The sequence below is a fragment of the Lepisosteus platostomus genome, chromosome 24 (assembly GCF_059453375.1).
Source record: "Lepisosteus platostomus isolate fLepPlt1 chromosome 24, fLepPlt1.hap1, whole genome shotgun sequence".
In the NCBI taxonomy this organism is placed as follows: Eukaryota; Metazoa; Chordata; class Actinopteri; order Semionotiformes; family Lepisosteidae; genus Lepisosteus; species Lepisosteus platostomus.
In genome coordinates this window covers 8,083,293-8,104,054 of record NC_142634.1, presented here as the reverse complement: position 1 = coordinate 8,104,054, position 20,762 = coordinate 8,083,293, and the positions used below count along the sequence as shown (strand labels likewise).

At 39.7% G+C, this 20,762-nt stretch overlaps 1 protein-coding gene across 2 annotated transcripts; it reads right to left on the bottom strand.

Moving 5' to 3' along the window:
• Positions 1 to 4: 4 nt before the first annotated feature.
• Positions 5 to 19,030, bottom strand: fbxw8 (F-box and WD repeat domain containing 8). 2 transcript variants are annotated; one of them, XM_088617688.1, is made up of 11 exons: positions 18,240 to 19,028; positions 17,980 to 18,084; positions 17,659 to 17,823; positions 16,860 to 16,948; positions 13,453 to 13,610; positions 9,657 to 9,853; positions 9,015 to 9,224; positions 5,090 to 5,217; positions 2,088 to 2,261; positions 1,126 to 1,242; positions 5 to 783 (listed from the first exon to the last, which is right to left on the bottom strand). In XM_088617688.1, exons 1-11 carry the CDS (start codon positions 18,891 to 18,893, stop codon positions 618 to 620), a joined length of 2,163 nt encoding a protein of 720 aa, XP_088473814.1. In that variant the 5' UTR covers positions 18,894 to 19,028; the 3' UTR covers positions 5 to 617. The 2 variants fall into 2 exon arrangements, with proteins under 2 accessions (XP_088473814.1, XP_088473816.1); XM_088617690.1 differs by lacking the exons at positions 5 to 783; positions 1,126 to 1,242; positions 2,088 to 2,261 and adding an exon at positions 2,955 to 3,146 and having other exon boundaries at positions 18,240 to 19,030.
• Between the last annotated feature and the right edge of the window lie 1,732 nt (positions 19,031 to 20,762).

Sequence of the window (20,762 nt, the reverse complement as noted above, 5' to 3'; positions counted from 1 at the left end):
CATATAAGAATTACATTGTTTTAATTCTACATTTTCCCCCTACATACAGATCTTATAATGTTCTGATCAGATTAATCACACACTGATTACATAAAGCTAATATTACCCTCAAACATAAAACAAATTTTAAACCTGATTGAAGAACTTTAAAGGTAAACAAATTACAAATAAAACATGTTTAAGAAGAAATACATGTATTGTACTGTACAGAGTTTTCTTACATAACAAAATGAAACAGACTACATATCTGTAATTAGATATATCTAATTTATGGTCTAATTATCTGAACCATTATCAACAAATTATAGCTTTCCCTGCAGCTTAAAATTATTTGACTACATTCATAATTACATGAATTAATATCTTAAAAGCAGATCAGATTGTAAAATAACGAAACAAGCCACCCCCCTCCAAGAAAAGCGAACTGGAAATGGTCCATTAGGTTTTCTGAACAGAAGCAAAATGCAGAGTGAATTCTGGATGTTTAAAAGAGAAAGGGTAGGAATAAAGTCTTTTTTTTTAAAAATATATATATTTTTTTAAAGATTATTCTGGCATCACCAAGCACTGTGTGAGTGTATGTTGTGTAGCTGCAATGTGTGTCGCCCCCGTGTGTGTCACACGACAGACCGGGGCTCCGTCAGGATGTCATAGGGCATTGCCAGTCCAATGTTGTAACTGTAGCCTGTGGACTCCGTGTAGTCTGACCGACAGATGGGGAGGACGTGCTCCAGCGCCGACATGTCAACTGAGAAGTCATACAAGTAGATCACTCCTCTGTGCCTGCGTGTAAAGAAAATATTTCATCTGAATTACATAAGGTGAGATACTGATTACAGCCAGGATTTATACAAGAACAATTATTGCCAGCAGAGATATATGATTTAGCATTTTCTTTTCCTTTTTGTTACGCACACGCCCTGTGCTTAAAGGCGAACACCCTGCTGTTCACAGGCATAACGCATAAAGCCCCATCCCTGAAATGTTTCCAGACAAAGATTACGACCGCTAACTTAATTTTGCCACAGAAAAGGCAGAAGCTGGAGGACGGGAGAGGAGACAGTGAGATAAGGCAGGGAGCATGTGAGCAGCCTGAAGGCTGGGGCCGAGCGAAGGGGCACAGACCTGCGATGTGCGGTCAGGTCGTCGTCGGTGATGCAGGCACCTCGAGGGCACTTCTCGTCCGGGATGTTAGCCGTCACCAGGGTGCTGGTGGAGAACCGAACGTGACGGACCGGATGTCTATAGCATGACCAGAAGTTACAAAAATAACAGAGTGAAACCACCACAGCGGTAAACAGAATGACAGCACCGTGACCCTCAATCATAGCATCCTTCGATGTTCTAACAGCTGGAAAAAGATTTTCTTTTCAGAAGGTACAAACAATTTATAAGAGTGATGTGCAATTATGAAATTAACATTTACCAAAGAGCCTTGTGCAAGACCTATGTAACATACAAAACAAGCAGACTATTCTAACAGTTATCAAGGAACTACTGTACCTACTCATGCGTTTTGTGATAAGTTAATAGTTAACCCATTAATGATAGTTGAAAGCTTAACAATTAATTAATGATTCCTTGCAACTGTATAGAGGTTTTCATCTTAAGGAACCCAAAGTGCTTTACCTAAAATTCCTAATTCATCTAGTACCAGCACAGCCCCCACTGAGGAGAGGCAGCAGCGGTTCTGCCCCAGCAACCCCATCACACAACAGATCAGGTGAAAAAGTAAGAATTGACTTCACCAGCAGCCCTACTCTTTTGCAGAGTAAATAGAATGGGATACCAATGACCATTACAAAAGATGGCACCTCCTTCAGCAGTGTCCTCTGTTACTGGGATACCAGTTCACAAATGTGACTTCCAGGGGTAACCTGTTTTTCTGTGGAGGTCTACCATCCTCCATCCTATCAACCATCAGGGTCTCACCTTGCTTAACTTTTCAGATCTGATGGCTATGGTGTGGAAATGCAGTTGTATAAAAAGCTAAGAACTGGTTCCTTATATATGGATGTTCTTAATCAACCTTACTACTTCATAGTGTAGTGAGGTGCATTGATTTTGCAATTCAAAAACAGTCTTACCTGTTGTGCATCTCCCAGAGTTTTGCTCCCATTCTCATTTCCCACACGCAGACCAGCCCCTCTTCTCCCCCACTCACAATCTTCCAATCATCTGTCTGCACAGCCGACACGCCCAGATGATGGGCGTACAACGAGGTCACACAGCTCCCAGTACGGAGGTCAAACACCCTCACCCTAAAGCCACAAAACAAGAGCAGATGAGTGGAATAAAAAAGGCACAGTCCAAAAAAATTAAGAATCCTTTTTCCAGCTAGTCACTGAGGAGTAGAGCATGTGTATTTTCTTCGTATTTAATTTTTTCTGTTTTGATTGAGCAGCTGTCAAAAACTATTTCCCTTTCTTTCCTGTCAATTAGCCTCTCCAGTAGGTTGATAATTGAAGTGAAGTCCTGGTTGTCACTCCAGTTCTGATTGCTTCCTTCTATTCCGAAAGCGAATTACACGTGAAATGCACAAGGAATGTTCAACGTAAGTTAAAAGCCTGGAACAAGGAAAGTAGAATCAATGCATTTCAGCACTACAGAAAAAGAACCTGAGTTTCGGGTCATTGTATTAAATCTGCAAACTCCAATTCCAAACTATTATGACAAAGTAATTCTGTGCTCACAAAATATGGTAGATGCATAAACAACAGCTCAACACACAATTTTCAGTTTAAGAAAAGAAAAGGAAACACTATAGAAGAGCAAAGAAAAAGATTAATTACATACAGACCTTGGCTACAGTGGCTGTATGAAATATTAAGAGCTTTAAGACCACACATCTGCCTGGTTTCATTTTTCTAATAAAGGTCTAATTAACTGAGTGTGCTGTATTTTCAGTACCTTTGAACTCTATGGGGTAATAAAGAACACGCCAGCAGTTTCAATAAAGTAGCACTCCATTTATTAAGACAATGTCCACTATCTTTAATACAAGTGTAGATAAACTAGCCACAGGAGCTCAACCGTTTCCTTCCATCTGTTCTTGTAAATTTTATTAGGAACACATTTAGCCAGAGGATGACTCCATGGAAAGATTGTCCAAAGTAGGCTCAGAAAACATGGAATACTCACTTTTCCTTTAAAAAAAACAGAGAAGGAAACTGAATGTGAATTCTAACCAGACTGTGACTACCTAAAGAACGTCAAGGGATACACAGCTGTTATGTGAAGAACAACTATTTTTAAAAGACAAAATGCTTCTCAAGGAGGGATTTAACTGTTCTTGGCATGGTCATCCAGCCATAATTTTGGAAAACACACAACCCTGTTAAGGCAGGCATTAAATAGTCCACTTTTGATTCTCCAAAATAATTATCCTTTACAACATGAAGCGGACAGGCTTTTGTGATATTACTGTTTCCCTACTTAATTGGATCTAGATAGTACAGTGGCAAAGTTACCCATACAGGTTGAATAACCACTCTAGAAAAAGAATTTCATCCTAAATGAAGATGTTTCTTTCTGAAAGACACTGTTCTTGTAATTCTATGAAAGGTAAATAATTAGAACCATTAATTGTAGGTGTAATACACAATGGTCTCTTTCAAAGGTAATTTAAGACTTCACAAACATAATCTCACAGATTTTTAATGCTCTTTATGAAACTTGATTAATGAAATATTTGTGAACAAATACTGTATTATCAAAAAATTCCAACGACACAGGTGGTGTGTTCATGATAAATTAATTCACAAACAGAATGCTTTGTGAACTATTAAACAGTACTTTTGCAAATTTCCATCTCACGTTCCCATTTATGTCATGGATAATGCTTTGACAGCTTTGACCAATTTTTCATTTCTTTCAAAGAAATTAAGACTGAGAAAGCAAAAGCAAATGAAAGCATCAAACCCAAACCCGAATTACAAGGAAGAACCTTCCATGCTGCTTTACAATGCAGAAAAACTCTTTTGTCTTGGGAGTACATTCAGAGGCTGAGCACCCAAACCATCATTATCCTCTTTAGCACCCAGCATGTATTCTTGTTTATTCAGATGTTTCCTTGGCAAAGCCAACTAGACTCCCAACTGCACAGCCTTATCAGGGGAGCCGCTCCTTAATTTGCTCTCTGGAAACTCCAAAAAAAAAATTGGGGAAAAAGAAATGCATTAGGCCTTGGCCTTTGGCCACACTAATGCAAGGCCAGAACTGTTCCTTCCATTTCCCTATTCTTTTTTTGGCCGTAGAGCAATATAAAGTGTCCAAATGGTCCGGCCAACTCTGCACACACAAACTATCTAATCAGTGAAATGGACTTTGGTTTGAGTTTTATATTTTGACACTTGGGGTTTGGTAAGGTGGGGGTCCATTAAAATTGGGCCGTCGCTGTCCACAGACACATGGCCTCCTGCTTTGGCCGCCTCTTTAAGATCTGATAGATTCAGGAAATCACGGCAGGAGTTTAATTTCCAGGGCATGCCAAGCAACTTCCTGCCAAACACTGTTCTGCAGCCAGCCACTACTGCAGATGAGTTTTCCTTTCTTTTTTTCCCATGCTGCAGATGTTAGGGGCGTGAGCTGTTCAATGATGGGAACGCTGGGCAGCGGTACAGAAGATTTTGGGTTCCAGTGTTCCTTTGTGCTCTCGCACATGCCTACAGGTATTGAAAAAGAATAGCAAACAACCATCCACAAAGCACTTTTAAGTATCTGAATAAGATGAATGAGACTCTGAAATTGAATGTGGCGACACACTTCTTCATTTGCATTCCTCTCTTTTATTGTTGTCTGTCATTGAGGGTTTGCCAAAAAAAAGCCGGAGACACAGAAGACTAAACCCTGCTTTTTGATGCTGCAAAATCAATTTTGGATACTAAAAGAACACAATTAGAGACGTATATTGAGAAAGAAATAGAACTGCCTTCCAAAATTGAATCCTTTTAAAGTGTTTCATTGGTCAATTAAAATTTGTCTACATCATTTTGCTGAAAAGTGACTGAAGCCAAGTTTCCTTCTTTCTAATGTGAGTTTCTATAATCATATAAGGCCTTTCTTCAGAAGAGGGAAGCAAAGTCTGTACCTCCTGTCCTTGTTCCCAGAGACCAGTAGATGTGGCGGGCTGTCTCTCAGATTGACGCAAGTGAAATCTCCAGCTGAGTTCCCCATCGCCAGCTCTGTCTTGCCTGTCTGTAAGCTATACACCTGGATCTGAGGAGAAAACATGAAAAACCAACCCTCAGCACTAACTCGTTCAAGCTCATAGTGCAACCTCAAAGAAGCTCCCATATTATGGGGAGGTAAATTTCCCTTACGTTTGGGAATTGAAGAGAATGCAAAAGGCCCTCCACCACAACAACACCCACTGAGTTTCCACCCAGAAAAAGGGCAGGTATTTTCCTTTGTCTCTTCCCCACTAACATTTTTTGTAGTGTTGTGCACTCCACATTTTGCATTCACCACAACCATCTCTGATTGATCAAATAGCACAAGAGAGACTTATACTAAGGCTCTCAAATTCATCAAAGCGTGCAGAGCTGTAATCTGAGATATTATCAGACACCCAAAGAGGCTCGGATTCCAAGGTCTCTAAACGACTGAATAATTTACGCCATTACAAGTCCCTGAAGATTCCCTTCAGAGCTGTACTGAGTTAAAAGCCTACAGAGAATTGCTAAAACATTCTCCACCTGAGCTCGCTAGCCTCTGAAAACATTTCGCACTCCCACCTCATCGCTTCCCCCCTGTTCACCTTTTTATTGCCCATCAGGTGGGGCTACTTTATTAATAAATTTAAGGTACTGTGTTCATTCGTGTTGTACCAGCATGGAGAGGCTGTGTTTATATCAGGGGATACAGTGGGTGTTTACTGCAGACTAGCAGGAGGGAAAGCTACTGTGGAAAAAATATTTAGCTACAGAACAATAAATTTAAAAATTCTCCACAAGCCCATCCTAAAAGGGACACGTTCTCCTTTAGCTAATTATTAATTGAATGAAGAGTAGATGGGTATTGCACATGACGGGACATTTTTGGTTACTGCTTCATCCCTCTATTATAGCAGTAGTTCCTAAAGTAAATCTCCAAACTGATAAGAAATATTCAGACTTGTTTCCATTCAGATAGGAAGGCATTCTGAGAGGAATGTATGAAGTTTGGCATGCAACAGCAGTCATGTGACAAACAGCAAAAGCTGCTGTTCTTCATATTTACCTGGGATGAAGCACTGCTTAAAAATGAAACAATAACAAGACTAGAGACAGGTAGATGCACAAAAAAGAATGAATAATTCAAAAGCCAATAAAAAACTGCTTACATTTCATATGATGTAAGTTTTGACAAAATGCCAGATGTTTTATCTGTCATATTTGGGCCAGACAGGCTTAATTGTGTGATGCCTCAAAGCAAGCCAAGTATCTGACAGGAGTTTTAAATGACTGCCTAACAGGGTCTTGGTCACAAAATAAAAGCAACATTTTTATTCTAGTGAATCACCAAATGTTGAGCAGGATGAACTGAAGCACAAATTCTACAGGAACAGGACTTTTCATTTTAAGTGGTTTAATCTGATTTAAACCATTTCAACTTGGAATAACATTTTTAACGAACATGTCTGAGAAGATTTGTTTATTTTATGAGAATAACGAAAAGATAAATTTCTCCTCACCCTATCTAACGTAATGTCCAGATTCATATCATCCTTTTGTCTTTCCCTTTGGGTGACTCAGGACATTGCATTTCTTCTTTTGTTGTCAAAAATGTTTTGTTTGCAAACTGCCTCAGGCACTTCAGCAACAGATGCCATCTTGTTATTGCAGTGAGTTAAATAAGGAAGAAAAAGAACCAGATAAACCAAGCAAAATCAATCCTTTTGGCTCGATACCTCATATCTATAAACGATATGGGTTTTTATAGTGCCTTTAGGGAATTGTGCCAAAGGCATTTCCTTGGAGGTAAAAAGGCAACAGCTTTAGAAATTGTTACTCTGATACTCCATTGCTGCAGACAGACAAGCCTGTGGAGATGCCAGCAAGTTCTTCAATTAGTGCTTTCAAAAATGGTACTACCCACAGACCAGATGTATGGCCCTAGAGGTATTCCCGTAAGAAACAAACAGTAATTAAGACCAGGGGAGTCTGCTGGCCATTCCAGATAAACAACATAATGACTGCAGCTCAGAGATTCAGCATAAGGTAATGTTGCTCTGTCCCTCATGTCCCTGAGCCACCCATCCCTTCTGTGGGGATGTATGATGAGCCAACACTCACATACCCCATTTACAGCCTCAGATATGGCTCAATGCAGCTTCTCCGAGACGTGGTGCACAAGAAAATAAATTGGCCACATACTTTAGTTAACCAAATAAGCAGTCACTGGGCACTTCTGAGGACATATTCCAACTTCAAGTTATCACAACAGAAGCTTTTTTCAAGTCATGTTAAAACTGAGAGAAAATAAATGCCATTTTTATCCAAAGGCAGTGTTTAGTCATAAACACCTCAATCACACACACACACCTACACTAATCAGAATGTAGAGGCAAATTGTAACCCCATGGCTTAGATAGGAATAGTGAACCACACGTTGAGTCGCAAATACAGAATGCAGAAAATATCTTTTTTTAATTGATTATAGATAAGTTACATTACCTCTCCAGCTTTACATATGCCTTAAACATTATTTTACATGTACTAAAATAATATCATAGTGCATTAAAGGCGTTCAAAGGCTACAAAGCTAACAAATTATCAAGTGGTCCATTTGGAGCTGCAATATTACCAGATGCTTTAATATCTGTTATCAGTGCAGCACAAAAGCCACAGACAATTTCATTGCAATACCTATATTTCCTTTGCACATTTTAATTAGATGTGTCATCTACACATTAAACACTGTAAAACATTACACATCACACAATCTTAATTTTATCACCTTTTATCCCCCTAACAGTACAAAATTGCTCGCTGAAATGAAACAGCTTCCACAAAAGCTTTTTGGCTGATTATTACTAGTTCTGACTTTGTACGTGCATAAATTAGTCAAAAGCAAAAGGTGCGAGTCATAACAAATTAAAGAAAAAAATCATCGTTGTTCTCTGGAAATTACTGAAGCATTATAGAAATGCTGAAATATTATTATAAACGGTGCTACTTAAAAGAACTTTAGTTAAATGTACTATTTTAACTCAGACAAAAATATAAAAACAAGTTTAAATATGTAAATTACAAATCTGATCCATTTCAATCTTAGCTTGACAAAAAAAACTTATTTCACCAACTTTTTGTTGCAAGTCATTTGAATTGTGGTGCAATTACAGTACAACCACCAGTAATGAGAAAATGAGTAATTGATGTGATGTCACTGTGTGAACACTGCCAAGGCATTGTCTAATACCGAGAGCAGCCATCTGGAGCTCTTGTGCTCTCTCTGTCTGATTAGGAGCTTTGCGTGTGTCCAATTTAAAAAGCAAATTCTAACAGCATACACAGACGAAAGTGAAAACGGATGGTCTTGCTGCAGGGCTCCGACTGTGAAAAGAGGTTTCATTTTCTATTACTACCCCAAAATTAATTTACAAAACAATGTATTCCGAAAAAAGAAGCATCTTTTCCTGCGAGCACGCAAGAGCGTAGCTTCAGACAGGTTTTATGTTTCTTGGACGCCAGATCACCTGGGTACCCAAGATCTGATTAGGTAAGTAAAGGCCAGGTCTATCCACAACCCTAATTTCATATTCATTTAAAATGTAACGCTGGCATTGTTGACTACAAAAAGATTTAATGACAAAAAAGACAAGGTCACGGGATTTTAATGCATGGTGTGAAGAGAGAGAAATATATAACTGACCTTGCAGATTTATAGAATGTGCAGTAGGTATGGTGGAGAACTTGATCCCAGAGCTAAAACTCTTGTGATTATTTTTACCTGATCTCACTGGGAGTCTCAGCCCAGTGGAGCTTTGTGCAGGAAGCCCTGAGGATTTCTCCTTGTTCTCTTTTTAGACTTACCTTGTTGCCATCGTTCATGGCCCACCCACCACTCTTAATCCCTAGGGCTGCCTGCGAGGATGACACATCCATGCAGGTCACAGGATGGCCATAGACAGAGTGGAGAACACTGGGATCCTGCTCTGCTCTCAGCAGGTACACTGTTTCAGCAGCAGACACCACAGCCAGAGGCAGTTCCTCTGTGTCGGGGGCAAGCCGGAGAAACTCCACCTGTCAGAAGAGAAAAGCCCTACGGGTCTTAGTTATAAATTCTGAGAAAAGCTTGATTTTTTTCCAGGTAAAATGTGTGGGCGTCAAAATATTTCACTCAACTTTAAAAATACAATGAGGGCAGACTTCTGATTACCTTAAATACACGCTAAGCCACCAAACCATTTCAGTCTGTGTAACACGCTTATTGTGTAGTCAACATGTGAATGAATTCATCAGCTATGAATCAGAGGTAATCAAATCCAGGACTCAACTTCCTCAACAGCTTGGCTTTTGCATGAGAATGGTTATGTAGAGAGGAAACCATTTGGCCCATCTAGTTCATTTCATTAGGATCCCGTTTGTTAAAGATTAAGTTGTATAAAAATGTATTACAGTAATTCCTCACAGGACGCTCGTCGTTTTGACGCTCGTCCTTATGAATTCACTCACTGGCTTCTGAAGTTCAGTCTGGTAAAGCATCTTCCAGTAGCCCTTATCAACTGGACAGTCCAGTCGCACTCGTGAACCGCAGGCTGAAGCCACAGTAGCACCATCTGAGCCCAAGGCCAGGCCCTGCACCTTCTGGAGGTGCTGGAAGTGGTGTATGGGCTCTTGACCTGTTTCAGTACTCCACACATCCACAGCCCCTGAGGAAACAAGAGCTCTGGCTCAGCCTTTTTCTAAAGTGAGAATGAACAGGATGTCCAAGTAACAACATATACCCTCACTCACTCAGTTTTTACTACAAGACATCACAGGGAAGTAATACATTCAAAAACGGATCAAGCTATTATAAAAGTCATTTTAACATTAATACAGCAACAGATCAGGGACTTCACTTTAAAAATAATAATAAAGGTCTGTGTGGTTTTTCATAGTTTCACAGGTTTCATAGTTATTTTAATAATCTACACTGATAGCCTGAGGTATAAAATGTGGATCTACCAATTTTAGGATTCTATTCTTTACATGGTGTACCTTGACCTTGAGATACCATACTACTACATTTAAAATGTTCACCAGAATGAAAAACAAATAGAGTAAAAAAGCCGTACATCTCCCCTAATGTGATGAGACAGTACTACTTAAAGCGGTATACCATCTAATAACAAGTAAACAAAGCTTAACAAGTATGATGAGCTGCATGAATTATTTAAAAGAAAGATATGTGGAAAAAGACATGATAATTGAGGAAAATGCTGTCTGGGAGCAGACCAAGAGAGAAAGCTGTTACAAACTACAGGCTAAAGCTACGTTTACAGCTTACCTATCAATATTTAATGAGCTCTCCCACTGCGGAAGAATTGTTGACATAAATTGCCCCTCTTTGCTTTATGTCCCCAAAGGGGAACAAATAATTCTCTCCAGCAACATTGATCAATAGGCTGTGCATTATAACTGCACCTCACTAGACATTCATAGGTCCCCAACAAGAGACCATGCTTTAAAAACAATTCTCAACACTTAGCCCCCAGACACCGAAATGTTGGTATAGGAAAGTCAGATCTGTAATTATGCAAAAGAAAAGAAGGAGGTGTTTGGAGCTAGCTAAAACAAGATCAGTGGGCAGGATATTGCACAGCAGGAGTTTCAGAGTTTGGGAGACGTCGCTTGTTCATTCTCACACAGTGCTCGCTGTACAGAGATCTCTTCTTTTTTGTGTTCATTAGAGATCCGGAGTGGGAAACGTTACAAAACATTTGTTGGGTATATAAAAAGGTAATTCTACAATCTGTTTATAACATAAACAGCTGAGTTGTTTAAACACAGCAGATACAGTGATCTGCCCACATGGTAGAGCATTGCGCAAGTAACACAAAGATATGAAAATCAACTAGCGCCTGCTTTCCTGGCCAGAATGATGAGTAATAAGAGAAGCTGATGACAAGAACAAGCTATTCAGACCATTACTGCCTCCAATAGACAGAGTGGATCTGTCACAGCATTAAACCTTCGTTTAAAGGGTTCCTGTGTGTGGTGATGTGTTCCATTAATTGCAAGCTCTGTGTAAAATTGGCTATTTACTGATCTTGGTACTATGTTGCCTTTCAACCAATCTCAGTTAATCAATGGTCAATGCTGAACCTAGTTTTAAATAACTGTTGTGATCTACCTTATTGGCTTCCTTTAAAATTTTGAAGATTCCTAAACTGAAATATTCTATGTCCCCAATGTAGATCATATTTGCTGAAGAAAAAAATAAAATAAACTACTCAAGGGGAAATTTCCCAAAATTACGTATGAAATTATGAGTTATTAGTATTTTTGAGTATTCGTATGAGTTATGAGTATTTTCTTATTCCATATGCATGTTAAGATGCCTTGACAATATTGACCTAGCTCACAACATTTTACCATACATACCCTGTCTATACATTGATATTATAATGGCAATCTTCCGGGCTCATGGATACTCTCCAGTATTTGGTGTGACTGAGACAAAATGTATGTTAGAGATGTGTAAATGATATGTAATATGCCTTTAAGAACTCTGGTTTACATATAATCTGGACCTGGTAATTTATTTAGGTTTTTTAAAAAATATTTGTCTAACATTTGAGCTTCTGCTGTCTTAGTTTCCTGGGTTTATATGTATATGATCTTCAGTAGCAAGACCCCTTTTGGGATATCATATTACAGCTTACCAAGTTCTAGCGTTAGACGCACAAACTTCGGGGTTCAGTATCTTTGTCTAGTTGTGCTGTAGTCTGCCTTTTGTTTCATTACATGATTTAGCTACATCTGTGCCCTCCATTAATTCACTTACATGTGTTATACTGACAATATTCATTTCATCCCTCCTGATGTAACTGTTTTACACCTTGTTATACAATTTCTGGTCAGCCATAAATGCTCAGATACTTGGATTCCTTAAGTACTTCTCCACTCAAATCTCCTGCTCAAGGAAACCCCTGAAGTACAAAAAGGTTCTTTCTTATTATAAGATTTTTAGAAGATCTATATGTTTTTGTAATTATACATATATGTATAAATGCGTTTTCAAACGATTAGAAAAAAAATCTTTCTACTGCAGTTATCATAGCTTAATCCCCCTCAATTTGTCTCAACATGACCATAAAAAACACTAAAGTACGAGAAAAAAACATTAGTGCAGCCAATTCTGCTTGGCTTACAAACATTCTGTCTGCCCTCCCATATGGGTGACTACTTCAATGTGCCAGTGCATTTCTTTGAGAATTAGAGATTAGTGGTTATGCAGATGTCCTTAAGTGCAATTTAATTTCCATCACAATGAATGCTGAAGAAAAAATAAAAGAAACAACTGCCCAGTTGGGAAGCTGACAACTGGAAAGAGAAGATGCCAAAAGCAGTTAATAGCAATTACGCTAATTACTCAAAAGGTACATTATTGTTCCACAGAGATATATGCCAAACATATTTAGATTAGTTAAGTCTTACTACAGTAAGAAGATGAGTGACATAATTGCACTCCAAACCTAGATGCTTTGCAGGTTTAGATTGCAAGAAACTGTTTCTTTAATTACACACAACTTTAGCATCCACATCACTCTAATTGTGAAAGTGGTCATGTCAACAGGAAGTCACACAACATCTGCTTCATTCAGGAAATGAAGAGTGGTGATAAGGTCTCCATGCATGCTCAAAGTCTCCCACATTTGCAGAGAGAGATTTGAATCTGATGTGTCACACACAACATTTGATACTATTAAAGCATCTTAAAGGAGGGAAGAGGAACCAGAAGATTAGCAAACATTAACACAGCCAGTCACTAACCAGTGCAAATCTAGACCAAGATTTTCTTTAGGAAACCACAGGAATATACAGGTATTAGTTAAATAACCATTCTCAAAATTGTTTTCCTGTTTTGGTTTTGTTGCAGATGTTATTCTGTTTTTTTTTGTTATTCTGTTTCTGTTTTGTTGCAATTATTACAGCCTCATAATTTCAATATTTTGTTCCTTAGTAACTGACCTGAAGAATGCGTTACCACTCGAGTCAGACAGCAGTCTACTGAAAATGCAGATATGTGAATGACAGTCAACATAAAGCAGAAAAAATGTATCATATGGACTAGAAAGGCCCATAAGCACAGAAAGAAAACTCCACAGCTAAAAAATATTTTTCTTTCTACTTTTCAGCACTGAATTGACCTCAGCTTTTTCAAAGAATATAAAGCAAAGGTAGCTGTCGGCATGCATGTAATATGCAAGGATTCAGTGAGGGATGAGCCTGTCACATTTCTAACTACAGCCCCTATTCTTACCATCCTCATAGGCTGCAACTGCCACAGTTCTGTTTACTTGGACATGACTTATGTGTGGCCTTAATGCTGTTTCCATGGCAACATGAGTGGGCCGCAGGTAGGAGGCGCCAGAGTCCCAGTGCAGAGTATCCCACAGTCTGACATCACCTGACGTGTACCTGAAAAACAGTTTGACTAAAAGGTACTCAAATGATCATAATTGAGCAAATCTCAACAAAAGGGCTACATTTATTAAATTTAATCCCATCAGACATTTATTCTGTTAGCCGGCGTTACCACATTTTTTCACCTCAAAGTGAAAATTCAACAGCCGCATATTCTGGTTTGGGGGAGTCACAGAAAGGGCTGAATTTAAAGCTCCAAACTTTTGGACCACCTACATTCTCAAACTGAGCACAAGGAGTCCAGACAGCAGGATCCTTGGTTTTTGACAGGAGACAGAACATGCAGAACTCTAACCCCCAAGCGTTTCTTACGACTGTAAAATGTCGACCTCTTACTGCGAATCATTCAGAAACAAGGACACATCGTGGATTAAAAAAAAAAATCCTCACTTTTTTTTTCTTCCTCCAACCTTCAGCTAAACCTCACGGGAAAAAAAGGAAGAGATTTTTCACACTGTAACTGAAGCAAGCCACAAAACAAAGAAAAAGAAAACTGGAGGTGAAAATGAAACGAGGTGACTTACTATGTGCGCGCATGTGTGAGTGTTTGCATGTAAAAGCTTTTACTAGGCCCAGCTAGCAGCTGAGGCCCGCACAGTGGGCCTGTAACGAGCCACCTCCATGCCAGATGCTTACGGCTCGGAAGGACGCCTCCTGGACGGCACTCAAAATCAGCCCTGGGCTGCTGGAGTGAGAAGGAAACAGGAGCTGCCAGCTGATCCCTTTTGTTGACTTCTCTCGGCGCAACGTTTGCAGCCTTTTGTAACCACACGTGTTGCTGCTGTGGCTGCCTTCGCCCCCACCGTGTGCCTTCGCCCTGAAGAAAGGGACGGACGAGAGAGAAGCCAGGAGCCCCGAGCGACCTCTCAAAACACAAAGAGTAACTACACAAAGCGACGTAAACACGTACTGCTACACTACCAATCCAGTCCAGGACTTTGATGCCACCCTGGCATTACTTGAATTAACCTGTCAACAGCACTAAGGATTGAAACATGTGCCATTTCAATTCTGACACTTTGTTTTAGTACGCAGAGATCGGCTTGGGTCCTACTGGTATGTTCAGCCAGCTCTTAAAAAGTTACTGTGGCAGTCGCTGTGTTTACCACAACTGGTTTTATTTTACAGAAGCTGTTTCTTTGAGGCTACGAATGGCATTAGACGGTCAGACACATACACAACAATCCTTCCACCTGAGAAGAGAATCCTTCTGAAGTAAGGATGTCACCCAGAATTTATTAACATTATCCCACTGCCCCATGATGATGTGCAATTGGTGATTCTCAGATCCATCACAAACCCCTTTAACGCCAAAGGGGTTAAACAAGATTGCATCGTTTCCCAGCCCTGTTCTTAATATTTCTTACCAAAATGCTACATCTGATCACTGACACACTTCCATTCGCAGTGGGGCCAAACTACTTAATGTATGGCCTGCCTGGGACCACTTATTCCTCTCTGACATATGTAACCAAGCAGTGACAACATCTGTCCATCCTGGATTATCCTCACCAGTCAACTTCAGACCCCCAGACATGACAACTGCAGAAGACATTCATCCTCAACTGTGAGACACTTCCAAAAAAGAAGAAGAAAGAATATGTGTGTAATATGAAAGCCCGGACCAAAATATAGGTGTTTGTTTATTACCAATATGACTGGTTCCTTAAACACGATTCCAAAAGATGTGATCGTTTTAAAGCATAAACAGACAAAGGCAGCATCAAATCCCACTGCAGTTGTGGAAGACACCTTTTTTAATAATACATGACAGTTAAAACCAATGTTTCCATCCTGGAGAACTTGGTACATAAGGTATGTAGGACAAACATGGTCATTCTCACAATAAATTACTATGTGTCGCCTGATGCCTCATATAACTAATTAAGCCCCATGTTTGCAGTCTGTCAGAAGAGAATTTAATCAAGATGGTCTCTAGAGGACAGCTGATTGATAAAGTGGTTACAAGGCTTGTTCAGGAAGTCCTCAGACCTACATCCATTTGGGGGAGCTGCGGGGTTACCTCACTTTTAATCAATAAGGCGAAGCAACATAAACAGCATACTTAGGTTTTTCCAGCAATCTGTATAATTGTTTCCATTTATCTTATTTTAAAGTACAAATGGTCACCTTATGCACTACAACACTTAACTGCTTTGCTCCAGTGCTCAAGGGGACGTCAGTTAAATATTTAATACATTGATTAGCAATATCTAAGTAGTATCTGGAGCCAATATCTACAGATTTTAGATGACATAATACTCCTTTAAATATGAGCCAAGTTTTAAAATTTCACCTCAGTGACTGAGAAACTAACTGGTAGGAATAACCTTTTGCAAGTCCTAAGCCGGCATTATAGATTTAAGGGAAATAAAAGTATCCAGAGGTTAATTACTCAACCAAAATGCTATTACACAAATGTCTTTTAGAGTAGGTCAAAAAAGATAAATGTTTTCACATGCCACATAGCATTCTTTGCAAAGTGGGACTTCCAGGTTACACTTCATGTTGTGTCGGTTTTCAGGCCTGCTGTGATCAAAATGGATTTGAGTGCTCTTTTTAACCAATTATGTTATTACATGCCCACCCAATTTAAAACTGCTACTTGCTTTTATGGCTGGACTCAAAGCAATGAGCCCTGTACCAACATGAAGAGAATGGGCTCTTTTAATCAGTCCACCAAAACCCTACAATTTTCATTTTGCACGCTGTATTGATGCACCTGTGACAACCAATGTTAATGAAAGATATTTCAATAAAATAGTTACAAGATCGATAAATGGGATCAGCTCCATTAATGACATCAGAGTTAACAGCTACAAAAGCAAATACCAGACCATACCAATATGTTCAGTGTGGCTCCACTCCTCACATGGTACGTTCCGCCTAATAGTTATTTCTGGAGCCAAACCATCCCCACCCACAGAGCTGAAATTGACACACTACAAGATGTGCTGAGTGGAGAAGAGGTGGGTACTTCAGTAACATTATCATGAAACACAGGAGTCTAAATTCACCAGCGGTCACTCTTTAACTGAGAGATGAGAGAGTTCTGGCAGACTAATCTCAGCCCTATCCCCTGCTATGCTTATGTGTCATGTTCACTCAGCATCCACTCAAACTGCTTGCCTATTCATACCCTTAGTAATCTTGATGATATTTACTCATGCACTACAGTTTTTAAGGAGAGGAAACCGCTGAATCGCGACCGAGAGGATGCTGGGGAGTTTTGAAATCTCTTACCCAGCTATTACCAAGCCGTCACAGGAGCTGACGTCACACAGCACTTTGCCAAGTTCGTACTGCAGATGGGTGACGGATCCAACACGATTCTGCGGGAGAAAAGACCACGTAAAGTGAAGGATGCTACATTTCACAAAGACAACAAGACACAGTTAAGGTGGATTCTTAATATTCCCAAGCCAAAACTGAGCTCAATCTTCAAGGCAGGCACAAACCAGCTCTTTGTTGTACTAATGTTCGCTATTGTGATATTTTAGCAGGGAGAGCAATAAAGGTACTTCAAAGACAACATGTACATAAAGCCAGTAAATAAGCTACAATGGAACAAGTAATAGGTTTATTCCATGCTGAAAAGAGAAGAAAGAAAACACAATGTTTCGTTTCACACCCCTCCTCACCTCTCTCGACCTCACACCACTTGATTGGTCACTCTGTCTCTCCCCTGCTCCCGCTTCCTCCTCTCTCCTGGCTTGTGTTTTCCCATGCTATATTATCTTTGCTGACTGCCCTATCCTTCTTACACCCGAAGAAGGCTCCACAGCCGAAACGTTGTGTTTTCTTTCTTCTCTTTTCAGCATGGAATAAACCTATTTCTTGTTCCTTTGGAGTCTACGCATGCTGACGCAGCTACCCACCAGAACTACTAATAAGCTACAATGTCCAGGGAACAAAATAGCTATTGCTACAACAGTATAAACCGGATTTGTATGGTCTGCTTAAAGTCCCTTAAACACCACACTTTAATTTTACCACATACCTTTCAGCGTTGCAATATATATGTTGTACCTATGATTCTTACCTTCCAATTGTACTTTAGAGTGTGCTCCACATTTCTGCAGTCTCGCAAAGTGCCCTTCCAGCAGGGGGAGTCAGAAACACTCGCCCCAGTGAGGTAGCCTTCCTTCATGCACAGTCTGTACCACAGAACTTCATCTTCAGCCAGGGCTTTCCACGGCTTGCTCACCTATGACCAGAAGAACCAACAAGCAGGCTCCAATAACACCAGGAGTACATGACGGGCATTGCCTGGGACAGATCTTAAACAGTGCTAGTGGACCATCTACAGTACGTACACACTCTTTAGATACCACGCTACAGATTTTTCCGGAATCGGGTTTACCTGTGCACACCGTCCGAGTTCTGTCCTGTTGAGGTACTGGAATATCTTCAGTGCCAATTCATATGGGAGTTCCACATCAAAAAATGGAATTTCATTTAATTCATTCTGTGGATGAAAAAAAAATACACTTAAGAAAGGACTCATGAGAAAGGGCGAAGCCTCTTCTGAATGAGAGATAAATAAGAAACGTTTTTTTTTAATTATTAATACAATTAGTAGTTGTAAATACTTTAATCACGACTATCACAAATAATAATTACCAAGTCCTGTATTAACTGATCCAATAACGTTTCCTTCTTGTGCAGCTTCTGCGGAGGCTGCTGTTGAAAATATCTTTTTGCCGTGCCCTTTGCATGAGCCCTTTTTCTCCGTGAAGTCTCCGCCTGAATTCTGTCCAACAAAGGGCTAGCCCTTCCATCCAACAAGCCCTCCGCAATAGAAACGTATCCGGGCTGATCCTTAATGCTCGACGGCTGGGCGCTTGGTCGACGGTCTTCGCTCCTGCTGACATCAGCCCGCATCAAACAGGACTGCGATGCAGACGTTGGGTACTCCACATATGATTTAGTTGTATCGGAGTTTCGTTGTGCCAGGAAAGAATAAGACCCAGCGTCATTCGCCGACTTCCCAGCTTTTTCGCTGAGGAAATTTGAGCAACTTGATGTTTCATCTCCACGAGCATCACCAATGGAGTCAGATGGTCCCTCTTGTTCTGCTTTAATTTTCACTCGGGCACTTTCGGTGTGTCCGCAGTCTTTAAAATTAGGAGTTAAAGTCGTTTCAGAAAGTGCCTGTAGTGGATAATGGCACGTCTCCAATTTACTCACGCCAGCTCCTTGTCCAACGTCCGTGTTGTTTTTCTCCAACTCCTCCTTCCATCGTTGTCTAAACTCTTGCAGTTCAGCATCTCCCATTTCAGCTTAATAAGTACAGAAAAAACACAGATCGTCCATACTTACAATGAAAGAAAAAAACGTTCTCAGACCCGGTTTGCTTCTTTGCATCTATACGCGACAGTCCTACAACAAAAACAGCCCGACTGGAACTCCTAGTCTTGAAATAACAGCACATGGGTTCCACACTGAAGAGGTCATAGGAAGGTTGAGTACTTGAACACATCCAAAGCCTTATGGTATAATCCACAGATAAGATATACAATGAGAATAAGAAAATAAATACGTGTGTATACCTTTTCTGAATATTTTTTTAAAATAATTTTAAACGTACTTTTTTCACCTTAGTGCAGAATGACTTACCGTTTAAACTATTTAATTGCATAAAAATAAAAATGTGAACGTTAGTTAATCATTGAAGGGGATCTAAAAGGGGAGAAAATTGCCATTATGAACTTGATTTTCTCACTTGTGCTTTTTCAAAATGATCTGATTTGTTAGTAGAGAACTAGATTCTCTTTTGACATAAAATGTAGAAAGAAAAATTAACTTGCCAAGCAAAGGATATTTGAACATAGTGATAAACCATGGAAATATTTATCCTTACTAAAAAGAGGACAGGCTCTCCAACTATTGCTTCAATTATTGATGGGACCTGGCCCAGGTGGGCTCGGCAGTGAGCTCTAGAAAGAATTGTAGGTTCTCTTTGTAGATCCCTTGCTAAGTATGTTTAATAATTTGTTTTAAAAAATATCACAATAACCTTTTGTCACAATCATTGAGAAATGCCAATATTTCCTTACCAGGGGAAGTGTCCAGAACAGTGTGTTAAATGTGGCCCTCAAGCTTCTACCAAAATAAATAGCTACACATCCTGAGGGGCTGCTGCCTTTGATAATTAATGAAGATTAGACTGGCTTCATCAAAGACCACAACTCAACTAACAATGTCTGAAGGCTTAATGTTTTCCAGGTATTTCAGAAGCAAGCAATACATAGCCAGGAAGATATTTGACTGTGTTGAATGGTCTTACCTTTTCTATACTCTATGCAAATGTAAGCACTATGAGAAGGAATAGTTTATTATCAAAAGGAACTCTACAATAGCTTGGCCTCATTCAGAATTTGTTTAGTTAAATTGTCACACCCAGACGTGAGTCAGATGAGATTTAGTCAGATGTGTAAAGCTAACTTCATTCCCCTCTGTGACAGAATTAGGCAGGACCTTGAAGAGTGGAACACACTCCCATATCCTGTCTGAGCCATTCTGAAAATGAATTGTCCTACTCAAATGTTTCCCATTATATCTCACAAAATATTGAAAAACATAAATAGCTGCTTCAGCTCTTTTTTATGGTGTAAGGGGAGGCCCCAACTTAAAATGGCAGTGTTGTGACTACCAAGTATCAAGGGAGGCCTAGATCTCCCAGACTTAAAAAAAACTGTTAAGTGCATGTGTTCAGTCTACAGTACAGCTTGGTGTGCAATGATCCCTCCTCATTTTGTAAACCTCACAATCCAAATGTCTTGCTCCTTAAGAATTTAAAATCTGTCAGAGATTGTTGTGAAAACCCAATACCAATCAATACAGTCAAGGCCTAGAGAGTTGTTTGCCATATTGAGGGGAGTAAATACAGGGGTAGTTTCTGTATTTAATGACTTCTGACCAGGCATTACGGATTCTATTTTTACTCTATGGGTGTGAAGAAGGATTGTAAATCTTAGTGATTTATTAGCTGGTTCCACACTGATGTCCTAAAATCAGATTATAGAGATGTACAACAACCAAAGACAAGATTGTTTCCACTACTTGCAGATAAGTACAAAAACCTCACTGCTCACAATTTCCTTTTCTCATCTGTTGAGAGTTTTTTTTTCTCACAAGAGGTTA

Excerpts from the sequence above, each read along its gene's own strand:
- fbxw8 (XM_088617688.1), bottom strand. The coding sequence starts at position 18,893 with ATGGGAGATGCTGAACTGCAAGAGTTTAGACAACGATGGAAGGAGGAG. Across the intron at positions 16,949-17,658 it reads CTCTAAAGTACAATTGGAAG|AATCGTGTTGGATCCGTCAC; the intron begins GTAAGAATCATA and ends TTTCTCCCGCAG. Across the intron at positions 5,218-9,014 it reads CCATGAACGATGGCAACAAG|ATCCAGGTGTATAGCTTACA; the intron begins GTAAGTCTAAAA and ends TTTTCTCCTCAG.